The sequence below is a fragment of the Hipposideros armiger genome, unplaced genomic scaffold (genome assembly GCF_001890085.2).
Source record: "Hipposideros armiger isolate ML-2016 unplaced genomic scaffold, ASM189008v1 scaffold_136, whole genome shotgun sequence".
In the NCBI taxonomy this organism is placed as follows: Eukaryota; Metazoa; Chordata; class Mammalia; order Chiroptera; family Hipposideridae; genus Hipposideros; species Hipposideros armiger.
This window is the reverse complement of record NW_017731486.1, coordinates 3,039,191-3,052,626: the sequence shown is the minus strand read 5'-3', so window position 1 is coordinate 3,052,626 and position 13,436 is coordinate 3,039,191. Positions and strand designations below refer to the sequence as shown.

The 13,436-nt window shown below is 36.3% G+C and overlaps 1 protein-coding gene across 5 annotated transcripts in view; it reads left to right on the top strand.

The window, feature by feature from the left end:
• Nucleotides 1–13,436, top strand: part of PTPRM (protein tyrosine phosphatase receptor type M) — a 672,175-nt gene that overhangs the window by 113,518 nt on the left and 545,221 nt on the right. For all 5 annotated transcript variants that reach the window (XM_019649948.1, XM_019649947.1, XM_019649950.1 and 2 more), the window contains exon 3: nucleotides 5,823–5,901. In XM_019649948.1, the coding sequence (XP_019505493.1) occupies nucleotides 5,823–5,901 (79 nt within the window). The remainder of the gene's footprint in view (nucleotides 1–5,822; nucleotides 5,902–13,436) is intronic.

Sequence of the window (13,436 nt, the reverse complement as noted above, 5' to 3'; positions counted from 1 at the left end):
CTATTCCTTGCATCTGCATTTCTAGGTCAGATAGATGATTACATTTCTTATTAAATCTGGAAGTAAAAACTTTAGAACATATATATATATATATATATATATATATATATATAAAAGGATGTATATTATGTGTATGAATGGTGTATTATATATATGTGTGTGTGTGTGTGTGTGTGTGTGTGTGTGTGTGTGTGTGTGTATGTAGTCTATGTATATATATAGCCTCTTATACCTGCTAGTTTAGGAACTTCGGTAACATGAAGAGTCCAGATATGGAAGTAAAGTAGACCTGGAATTACACCCTGACACTGCAATGAACTAATTGTGTGACCTTTCTGAATCAGCCTATTCATCCCTACAATTGAGTTAATATTACCTACCTCATATGGTTGACTAGGGAAAATTAGATAATATATACAAAAGATACCTGGGACATGCATGTATACAATATATAAATGTTTTTTGAATCATTGAATTTTTTAAAAGAAAAGACTTTGTATGGCTCCCTAATGAGAGCCAAGTTTCACTTCTAATACAGATTTTCACTGTATTCTGTTCTGATGATAAGCATGGTCACATCCCAAATCAATTTGTTACACCTTTCTTTTTTCTTTTTCCAGTGTTGTCGTGTTATTGTTTCCTCTGACCTCAGTCTTTTTGGTCCCAGATGCTGGCATTTTCAGACATTCCAGGGACTCCCACTGGGTTTTGCATACACTTGGTATACTTCACTAGAACAATACCTGTACTTTCAATAGAGTAGTCTCTTATTTGACAAAAAAATACAGTAAAACTTTGGATTGTGAGTAACTTGGTTTGCGAGTGTTCCGCAAGACGAGTAAACGTTTCTAATGCATTTTAACTGAGTAAATGAGCGATGTCTTGCAATACGAGTGAGTAGTTTGTTTCCAGAACAGTATGCTCACAAACCAAGGTATTACTATATTTGCTTTTGAAGCTTTCTTGGTAAGAGCACTGGTTAGAAAAAAGTACAAAATGGAAAACTTGCCAGATAGCAAGAGTTCATATGACAAGGAAAATATTTTTGGGATGCAAAAAATCTGCTTTTAAGAAACCTATTTAAGACAGGCCTCATCTTTTGAGTGGTGTGTTTTAACCCTCTGTTTGTTAGAATCAACAAAGTAAATGTGCTCAAATCAACCAGGTGCTCAAATCAAGTTACTAGTCAGTCAATGTAAGATTATTCTATAGCACCTAAATTCAGATGTCTTTATTTAATCATATTTATTTAAAAATAACAGACTTTTCAGTACAAATCATACTTCCTTTTTGTGGTGTGTGTTGAAATATTTATATACTGAATTATAAACTTGAATCGGCTAATAAAACTTGCACTCATAAGTACCTTAATTGAAACTACTAAGAAAGAGCTGGAAAATGGTCTTTTGAAAAACCTGCTTTAATTTTTTTTTGAAGGAAACACTGAAATTATTGCTTTAAACTTGTAACACATAATCCACTTTCTTATGTATAAACACTTAAATGTGTCATATAAAATTAATATGTTATATATAAGTATATGCGTGTTGTATGTATGTGTGTAGACACACACATAAACATATCTATAAAGATTATTTTCCTCTTTTTATCTCTACAATTGGCTGTAGGTCAGCTGGCACCTATCAAGTTCCAGAAGCTTACTTTTGAAAGTTTGTAATGAATTGAAAAGGGCATTCCAATACTCTCTTAGTGTATTTATAATTAGATGCTTTTTTCTTCTTGGTATTCCAGTTGGACTGAGGGAAGTAACGAGTTTCAAAAATAAGCATGTGTGTAATTCTTTTACTGAGTCATCTTGCTGGGAAATTGGGAGTGCACTGCCTCATTGCAGTGTCTCAGTCTAATGAAGACACTGGGTATATTAAGTCCTTGCTCACGCATCTGTGAGTTTATACCAGCAGGCTGGGAAATTGAGTCGAAGGTTGTGTTGCTTGTATCATAGGCTTCCTGGTTGGTTTGGTGAGACGGAGGTGACAGTCCTGTGACAGAGAAGGATCACAGTAATATGAGCTCCTTATTGTCCCATTGTCATTTGGCCACTGTTGTTCTGTTATTCCATTATTTTTTCACCAACTAAAAATATTCCTTATTTTTTTCATCAACTAAAGCTTAAGTTTCATAAAATTGTCTTAATTTTTCTGTATCCCCCTAGTGCATGTAATAAATACTCTATACATATTTGGACAAAAAGACTCGGAGCCTTTGAATATTTTCTGATAGATAAGGAAACAGATGCAGAGGTTTAAGATGGCTTTTCTAGGTATCTAATTTCTTCCCCTTCTTCCTTTCTCTCTCCTTTTCTTTGATAGGAGAAAAGGCCCTGTATTGGTTTAAATAAAACATTGTGCACTGAATTTACTTATGTCAACTTCAAAAATAGATCCACATGAGCATGTTTATATGTAACTATGAAGATTAGATTCCATTTTTATGAGAAGCTTCATCCCTTGTAGTTGGTAAAATAAAAATGTAGTTTTCTGTAAGAAAGACAGTTTTGATGAGGAAAGAGGTCTTCATCTGTTCTGTTCATCAGATACTAAGTGCTTATCTCAGTGCCTGGAATAAAGATGACATTTGATGAAGCCATGGATTGAACGAATGAACGAATAAGAGAGAAGGAGGGAAGAAGGAAGAGAGGACAGATGGGAGGAAGGAACAATGGATCAATATTTCTGGGTTCAGCTTTCAAAATATGTTTTTCATGACCAGAGCCATGGTGTTCTTGGGTAGCTGGGGATCGTGCGCAACAGCCTGTGCAGTGGCCATTCTGACCAGAGCAGCTGGCCACTTCCTGCACTGTCTTTTCTTGCTGCTCCCACCAGGCAGGATCTGGCTGTTACTCAGGGGCCCTGTTTTGGGAGCCTCTCGAAGGCTCTTTCTTTTACTTGCTCTCAGTGTTTATCTGCTTTATGCCCCCTCAGTTGTCTTCCTAGAGTAATGTCTTTAAAAGTAGGGGGAACATCCCAATTGCAGGAATAGCCCTGCATGTCTCCCTATCTCTGTATCATCAGTGAAAAACATATATTTAATATATGAGCAAGACAAAGTATTATTTGATATCTGCTCTACCGTTGGACCTCCCCTCCCCACTGCATGTTCTGTATTTCAGTGTGGTGGCCTTGTGGCACAATGTAGTCTGGTCTAGCACATGCCTTTTGGATAACTTCTTATATCAGGAGGCCACCTGTGATTTTCCATTTGGGGCTCTGTGGATTGTTTTCTCCATTTTTGCCTTCATTGAAAAAAAATAGTGCTGCCCTGTGGTTGAAGTGTTTTTTCAGTAGCAAAACATCATGATATTTGGAATCGGAAAATTGGGTTTAAAGTTATGTCTACAGTAGACTCATAGTATGTTCTTCAATTATTTTGTATCTAAATCTTTGTTCTTGAAATAGTCAATTCTTGAAGAATTTTTGCATGGACTAATAAGATAACGGAGTGATATCTGCTCAGTGTATGTAGCATATTATGTGCTTAGTACACAGTAACTTGTAATCACTTTTTTAAACTGAAGTTTTTATGGAGATAATTGTCAAGTCAGATGCAGTAGTAAAAAATAATACATATTCTTGTGTACATTTACCCAGTTTCCTCTGATAGTAACATTTTGCAAACTTAATGTGCATAATACCACAACAAGAATATTCACATTGTTAAAATCTACAGAGCTTTTGCAAATTTCTCGTTTTACTTGTACGTGTGTGTGTGTATGAGTGTGTGTTGTGTGTGTGTGTCTTGTATGTATTTAGTTCTATACAATTTTTTCACTTTTTTATTGTGGTAAAATACAAATAACATAAAATTTATTATCTGAACCATTTTTAAGTGTGCAATTCAGTGGTGTTAAATAAATGCATAATGTTGCACAACCATCACCACTATTCATCTCCAGAACTCTTTTCATCTTATAAAACTGAAACTCAGTGCCCCGTAAAATAATAACTTCCCCCTCTTCCTTTTCCCCCTAGCTCCTAGTATCCACCATTCTACTTTCTGTCTTTATGATTGTGACTACTCTAGTTACCTCATAAAAGTAGAATCACACAGTATTTGTCCTTTTGTGTCTGGCTTATTTTACTTAACATAATGCCCTTCTTCCTTTTTAAGGCTGAATAATATTCCTTTGTATGTATGGACCACATTTTGCTTATCCATTCATACATTGTTGGACACTTGGGTTGCTTACATGTTTAAGCTATTGTGAATCATGGTGCTGTGAACTATACAATTTTATTACTGAATAGGTTTGTGCATCGACCACCACAGTGAAGGTCTTAGCAGTTCAAACATCATGAGGATTGTTTATTTTGTCCTTTTGTAACCACATCCATGTCCCTCCTGTCCCTTCTCTCTCCATCCCTAGCTCCTGACAATCACTAATCTCTCCTTCATTTCTAAAATTTTGACATTGTACATTGTTACATAAATGGAATCTTATGTAATTTTTTCTGATTGGCTTTTTTTACTCGACATAATTCTCTGGAGATTCATCCACATTGTTGGGTATATCAGTACTTTTATTGCTGAGCAGTGTTCCATGCAATGGATATACCACAGTCTGTTTAATCATTTACCATTTGAACAACATCTGGGCTGTTTCCAGTTTTTGGCCATTATGAATAAAACTTCTATAAACATTTGTGTACAGGTTTGATAGAAATGTAAGTTTTCATTTCTTCAAAAGTGCAATTGCTGGGTTGTGAATTAAGACTTGTCTTCATATTGCATAAGCCATGGTCTCCCTGATGGTACAGTTCCCTGCTAGTGGTAAATGGAGGTTAAAATAATGTCACATGGACCTTTTTAATAATAGCTTGACAATGGACACCTTAGACAATCATGTCAAGATAATTGATCACTTTCTTACTGGCTCTTTTTTCCCCTTAAGCCTCAATTTCTCTGAAGTGGCTACACCATCTCAGAGATGTCATCCATTTGAGAACCTCAGAGCGTGTTCCCTTCTCTTCCCCTACTTCTCCCATGACCAAGGAGTTGCTAAAGCCCTCTTATTTTCACCACTGCAGGGATTTTTTCTTTTAAATCATTCTCTGCCATCTTAATTTCAGTTAGCATAGCCTCTTCTCCACATTATTAACATGTCTTTCCTGGAATCTCTGCCCTCTGAGTAGAGCCTCTGTAATGTGGTCACAGCTGACCTTTATAACTGTAGGTCCCAGTTCTCCTCTTCATGGCCATGGTCATGTCCACCTTATAGTTTTTGCATATGCCCTTGAAGGAGCCTTACCCTCTTCACACTGTCGGCTCATTCACATTCATACCAGCTGCAATGCCACCAACTCATGGGAGGTTCTCTTGGTATATGTTCTTTTAATACTCTGTAATTTTCCTTTCATAGTGCTTATAGTAGTTTAAAATTTTTAGTTGTATAAAACCTAGGGCCCCGTGTGGTTCAGTTTAGCCATAGAGTCCCCTCAAAGAGTTGACCAGAAAATATGTTATCTTAAAGCAGTTCAAATCTTAATACTGCCTCTGGTAGTGACGTTAGCCTCTGTCTTCCAAATATCAGCTCTTAACCATGGTATCCCCAACCTTATTAGGTAAGTTATTGAGGTAGGGTGCTGTCTGACCCACCCATTCCCATTAACATCCCTGGGTTTGAGTCTCATTTATCTTTGTAATCTTAGAACCTGGAACATTGACTATCAGGTATTAGGTGCTCCATTAATGTTTGTAGGAACATGAATGAATGAATGAACAAAACTACGTATCTCTATACAGGAGACATTTGGTAAAAGTCTGACAAAATGAATGAGTAATGTAATTTGTTCTTAATTTTCCAGGTGATTTTTGAAGTAATAACTTCTGGACATCAAGGCTACCTCGCTATTGATGAAGTGAAGGTGTTAGGACATCCATGTAGTAAGTTGTCTCAACTTTTAAAAATTTGGGTACATAATTGGGGGAATGTTTACATTACAGATTAAGGGAAGGCACTAAAACTTGGGGAGCAGTAGTGCTGCTGAGAGAGTTCCCTAACAACTCTCTAGGTGTGGCTTTGCTAGCCCAAAAGTCCAAAAATATGTATTCCATGTGTAATGTGATTGAATGAATCTAAGTGTCTTTAAAATGAAAATCAGCGGTGGGAGTAACAGAATATTTTGGTATGCTCAGACATCCTTGCAAAGATATTTGGATTTCCCTTTTGAGAATGTGTGCATTTTATTCCTAAATCGAGTGTGTTTCTGGCATAATTTCAAACAATACAGCCCCAAACGGGTCTGGCGCCTCACAAATATAAGAAATCTACCTAAACCACCTGGGGACCCACAGAAATGACCTGTTCTTCATCTTTTATAAATTAACATTTAAAAATAATGTTAATGGGTGATAAACACACACTTTTATTTATACCATCCAGTATGAGCGAACAACTATTAATAGTGTGTCATATTTGCATCTGAACCTTGTTTTTAAGTCAATAAAATGTTGCAGGTTGCCAGTCCTGTTTCTCCGCCACCTCCCCAGAGGCCACCACAGGGCTGAGCTTGCTGCTGTCCCTCTCCATCTAGAAAGTTTTTAGTCCACAAGCAGCAGAAACAATGTAGCTCATTTTAGCAGAAAAGCTTTGTATTGAAAGGGAATTGACAGCAAATGGAATCATGGAACATCGATGATCTAGGCTCAGAAATTGGCAGGAACTGAAAGGGAGGCTTTGTGGGCACAACCACGGTGACTGCTCTGCCAGACAGGCTGGCCGTGAGGACAGGGGTGCTGCAGCCTGCTCCTCTGGCTGCCTGACTCTTGGAGGGTCAGTGACCCTTGCCACCCGCCTGAATGTTTGTCACTGTCTTTGCTCCTTCACTGTTAGGTGCTAAACCCCAAATGGGGTTTTCAGGATAAGTAAGCTAAGTCATGTACTCATTGCCTGCTGGCCACTGGGGTGATCTAGAAAAGCAAGCTGTGGGTTGTTCAGATTCTATCATGGGAGCCAGGCCTAGACTTTTACCAAGAATCATAACACTGGATAACAGTGGGGAATTTCCCAACCCCAGGCTAGAGCTTGGAGAGCTGAGCAACCAGAATGCTGCAAATCTCTCTGTCTCTCTCTCTCTCTCTCTGTCTCTCTCTCTCTCTCTCTCTCTCTGCGCTGTGTTTCCCATAATTGTTACATGTTCATAAAAAGTAAGAAAGCAATATTTGCTTTTTGTAAATTCTAATGAATGGTATCAAATTGTACAAGTTACTCTGTATTCTTTTTCCCCCCACTTAGCAATATGTTTTTTAGGTCTATCCATAATATTTTAGCATATGATTATGCTACATTTTTTTTTATTCTTCTACGAACATTTAGTTTAGTTTTCCCCAGTTTTTCTCTGTGGCAAACATTGCTACAATGAACATCCATGTGTGCATCTCTGGGTGCAGTGTGTGAGGGCAGGGGATGCTCTTAAAAGCAAAATTGCTGGGATGTAGAGTAGAACAGTTTTAGTTTTATTTGATGCTGCCAAGTTGCTATGAAAAGTATCTGAACCAGTTTATACTCCCACCAGCAAAGTATGGAAGTTTTATTTTCTCTGTATCCTTGCCCAAAATTGATACTGTCAGACTTTAAATCTTTGACCAGCTGAGGAATAGCAGCCTGGTTTATTTTCAGGGTCCCCGGCCTTAAAAAGAAACTGGCTAGTTCATGCATTCCTGGATCTCTGCTGATGGTCGCTACCCAAATGCATGAAAGAAAGGTTATTATCTACAATGGTGATAGAAGTACAGAGGGTGCCAAAAAATGTATACACATTTTAAGAAAGGAAAATACTCTTTTAAAATTGTAATACAATGAATGACAGACACGCATTCATTTGATTAACACCACCTTTTGAGCAAGTGTCATATACACATTGCTACCGTAATTCAATTCAACTTCGAAAAGTAATATATAGATAACATCTCTAAAAATGTGTACATTTTTTGGCATCCCTGGTATAAACACTGCTTTTATTGCATGGATTGAATAGATCATGAAATCACTCCCTGCAATTACAGAGAAGCCTTGTGTGGTTATCTTATGATATGACGTGACGCAGTCATCTGATTCTATCCCAAGGGGTTCTGCTTCCTCTGAGATCTTTATTTGGTTCTTGGAACTTGCCACAACATTGATGTTCAAGCATGGCCATCATCTTGTTCGTTAGTAAGGCAGTTGTTACTTTTGTAGTACACTGCATTTGCCTTTTCTTCTGTCAGCAAGCTTGGCGAGTTCAAGAAGAATTTTTCCCCCTTTTTTCTGAAAAGCCAGGAAAACGAACAATGCTCTACCTAAGTGGAAAAGCAAGGCAAATTTAGTTGCTCATAATTACATGAGTTGGAACTTGGCCAAATCCCTGGAGTAATAACCTCAGGCTTAGAGAAGACCAGTGGGGTCCTCTAATGTGCGTAAATGTTCACAGATTGATTCACCTCTTACAGTGAGGTGAAAATCAGAGACAGTAATACTGCATGCCTACTACGTGCTGAGCATTTCATGTTTCTTAGAACAAACCTTGCCGCAGGGTGGATGTTATTGCTGCCCTGGGTGCAGATGCAGTGGCTAAGGCCAAGTTTAATCAGATCTTCCTTGTTATGTATCCTGGGTTCCTTCTTTTACATTTGGCCTCTGGCCAACAAAATAGCTTCTGAAGCGGAGCCCCTCCCATTCCATAGGGTTTGAATCTCTGCCTTCAGTAACATAAAAAGACTTAATACTTGACCTTCTATCAGAGCCTTCCTGAAATGTAACTCCTGCAGTTTTGTTCATTCCTTGCAAGCCCAGCTGCCTGTGGCCATAGAAAGGTGTTTATGGTCTTCCTTTTGGAGCATATTGGTGCTAATTTCTAATTGGCTTTGCAAAATGCTGTTAGGAGACACAGAATTGCAAAACAAGCTTTGTACCAAGGTGATGCATGGTACAATAGCATTTTGAACTGTAAGCTTTAAATGGTTTTGATGATAGCCCTTTTGTGGTTATTTTTTCCTGAATTTCTAAGTTTATGGGGAAAACATGCAAATAAAGATTTTAAAGAAGGTGATAGTTGGGCCATTAAATGGAAAGCTTTACAGGCAATATTTTAAAGGATCTTCTATCAAGATTTCTAAATAATAATCGATTATTTTGAAATTTTTATACTGATTAAACTTAAATCATAAAGGAGCATACATATTTCATATCCAAAACTATTCTTTCCAAAAAGATGCAAAACTGCTGAACTTTATTTACTTCACTCTAAAGGCTCCTGTTTGGATTCATATAGGTTTATGAGTAAACATTACAACGTTTTTTTAAAAGTAGCTGTTCTGTTACAAGTATACAGTTGCTCATAAAATTGATTTTAATATAGTGACAGTCAGATGCAGGATCAGCTTGAAATATGGAAATGGCTGTGTGCAGCTCTCTGGCTTAAGACCACTTCTAATGAACATAGATAAGTTTTGTATTTGGTATGCATGCTAAAAATATATTTTGAATTTGGTTCAATAATCCTAGTAGGAGAAACTGAAGAAGCATTTTATCAGCTTCATAATGCTGTCTCCTATTTTAAAGTAGGTTATAAACTCTATATGGGTATTTCTGTTATTACATTGTGGTGCTGATATGTATTTTTATATCTTATAAGCCATGCAGCATTAACAGGTTTAGGTTTATTGAGATAGAGTTCATATGTCATACAATTCAGCAATTTAAAGTGTGCAGTTCAGTAGTAGATTTAAGTATATTCAGAGTTCTGTAACCATTACCACAACTAATTTTAGAACATTTCAATACCCCCAAAAGAAACCCTGTACCCAGTAACAGCCATTCTCCATTTTCCTGAGCCCCCACCCCCTGCCAAAGGCAACCACCAATCTATTTTCTATTTTCTGTCTCAATAGATTTGCTTACTCTTCATATTTCATTTAAATGCCATCATATAATATGTGGTTCTTTTTGTCTCTCTTCTTTCACTTGGCATAACATTTCATGGTTAATCCATGTTGTAGAGTGTATCAATATTCTTTTTCAAAGCCAAGTAGTATCTATTGTCTGATATGCCACATTTTCTTTATTCATTCTTTATTCATTCATCAATTGATAGGCATTTGAGTTGTTTCCAACTTTTGGCTATTGTGAATAATGCTGCTATGAACTTTTATGTATGTCTTTTGTGTGACATTTATTTTCAGTTCTCGTGTATACACATAGGAGTATTGCTGTTTAGCATTTTGAGGAACCGTGAAATTATTTTTTAAATCACCTGCACCATTTTACATTCTGTTTTTTTTTTGTTTTTTTTTAAGCTGAGCCATCCTGCCACCTGTTGGCAGCTCAGCGGCTGCTCAGCTCGGGCCAGGCATCGAACTGCTGTTGCTCAGAGCTCAAACTCTTGAGCGAGCTCTTAACCAACTGAGCCACTCGGCTGCCCCACCCCCATTTTACATTCTGAAGAGCAATGTACGAGGGTTGAAATTTCTCCATATTCTGGCCAATATTTGTCATTGTCTGTCTTTTTAATCGCAACTATCCTAGTGGATTTGAAGTGCTGTCTGTAGTTCTGATTTCCTAATGGCGAATGATGTTAAATGTCTTTTCTCGTGCTTATTGGCCATCTGTATACCTTTTTTGGAGAAATGACTATTCATATCCTTTTCCCTTTTTCATTGAGTTATTATATTTTTATTATTGAGTTGTAAGAGTTTATTATATATCTGGATACAAGTACCTTATCAGTTATATGATTTGAAGATATTTTCCTCCAACCTGTGAGTTATTTTTTCATCCTCTAAATGACATCCTTTTCAGCACAAAGTTTTTAATTTTGATGAAGTTCAATTTTCTATTTTTTCTTTTACCACTTATGCCATTTCTGTCATTTGCTGTTATATCTAAGAATGCTTTGCCAAATTCAAGATCATAAAGGTTTACTACTATGATTCCTTCTAAGAGTTTTATAGTTTCAACTCTTACATGTAACTTTCTGACCTATTTTGAGTTAATATTTGTATGTGAGATAAGGTAGTGGTACAACGTCATTCTTTTTGCATATGGATATACAACTATTCCAGCACCATTTTTCGAAAGACTGTTTTTTCCCCATTGAATTGCCTTGGCATCATTGTTGAAAATTAATTGATTGTAAATATAAAGGTTTATTTCTGGATACCCAGTTTTATTCCATTGATCTATATGTCAGCCTTTCTGCCAGCACCACACTGTTTTGATTAGTGTAACTTTCTAGTAAGTTTGAAATGGGGATCTGTGAGTCCTCCTACTTTGTTCTTATTTTTTTCAATATTGTTTTGTCTTTCCTGGAACCCTTGCATTTCCGTGTGTATTTTAGGATTAACTTGTCAATTTCAGCCAAAAATCCAACTGATTTACTGATAGGGATTGCATTGAATCTGTGGATTGGTTTGGGTGAAGAATTGTTATCATCTTAACACCAGTAGGTGTTTTTATCCATGAACGTGGGCTGTCTTTCCTTTTATTGAGGTCTTTTAAAAATGTCCTTCAATAGTGTTTATAAGTGCCGGCCGAGTGGCTCAGTTGGTTAAAAGTTCGCTCAAGAGTGCAAGCTCTGAGCAACAGGGTCGCTGGTTCGATTCCTGGCCCGAGCTGAGCTGCCGCTGAGTTGCCAACGGGTGACAGGATGGCTCAGCTAAAAACAAACAAACAAACAAACCTTACAGTTTTCAGAGTACAAGCTTTGTACTGTTTTTGTTAAATTTATTCCTAAGTATTTTATTTTGATGCTATTACAAATGGAATTTTTTTAAAATTTCACTTTGGATTGTTCATTGCAAGTGTATAGAAATACAATTGAGTTTATTTATATTGATCTTTTTTCCTGAGACCTTGTTGAACTTACTTATTGTATCTAATTGTTTTTTATGGATCCTTAGGATTTTCTATATATAAGACCTTGTCATCTTCAAGTAGAGATAGTTTTACATCCTATTTTTCAATCTGCATGTCTTCTAATTACCATGGCTAGAACCTCTAGTACAATATTGAGTAGAAGTGGAAAGAATAGACATTCTTGTTTTGTTCCTGATCTTAGGAAGAAAGCATTCATTCTTTTTCTATTAAGTGTGATGTTAGTTATGGTTTGGGGGTTTTATATGTTGTCATATAACACATTAAATGATGTTACTTGTTAGGAAGAAGGTTTTCTTTTATTCCTGCTTTGTTGAGTGTTTTTTATTGTTTATTTGTTTTATTTTATTTTATTTATCATGAAAGGGTGTTGGATTTTAGCAAATGCTTTTTCTTTGTCTATGTAGGGGAGGAAAAAGTTTTCCATGACCCTCTTAGGGTCTTTGACTGGGACCTTCTGGCTTCTGCTGTTTTTCTCAAACTCCTTCAGCTTAAAACATTCAGTAGTCCAAGGTGCCATATTTTGGGGTAGTGTGTCCTGTATCCCATCATCCATCAGATTGTCATGTAGTATTAGTCATTCATTCTGTTGGTGAAGTTTATTATATTGATTGATTTTTTAAAAAGATTTTTATTAAAATATAGCTAACATACAGTACTATATTAGATTCAGGTGTACACAATAACTATTCAACATTTATATGCCTAAAGAAGTGATCACCATAAGTCCAGCCATCAGACACCATACTATGCTATCACAATATTATTGACAATATTCCCACATGCTATACATTACATCTCCATGACATTTTTTCATACCTGGAAATTTGAACCTCTTATTTCCCGATAGTTTTACCCCCTTTTAAAAATATTTATTTTTAAAAGTTTTTTATTAAAATATAGTTAGCATACAATATTATATTAGTTTCAGGTTTACATCAAAGTTATTCAAAAGTACCCACCTCACACTATACATAGTTATTACTGTATTATTGATTATATTCCCTATGCTAAAGAAGTGCTCGCCATGATAACTCCAGCAACCATCTGACACTGTACCACACTATCACAAAATTATTGAGTATATTTCCCAAGTTATATATTACACCCCCAAGACTCATCGATTTTATACCTGGAACTTTGACCCTCTTATTCTTCTTTATCTTTCCCCAACTTTTTTTCACTTAGAGTTGACATTCAATATTAATTTATATTGATTTTAGGTGTACAGCATAGTGGTTAGACATTTATATAATTTACAAAGTGATCCCCTTGACTAATACCCACCTGGCACTATATATAGTTCTTTCCATATTATTTATTATATTCCCTATGCTTTACTTTACATCCCCATAACTGTTTTTTTAACGATTTTTTATTATGAAATACACATTTTTTAGAATTAGTTTCAACTGTACAACACAGTGCAATAGTTATACATTTTACCCCTCGAAGTGACAACCCCTCTCCCCCAATCCGCTGCCCCACTTTCCCCCAATATCATACATATCTATTACAATTCCCTTGACTCCACTCCCACACTATACTCCACGTCCCATGAATATATATA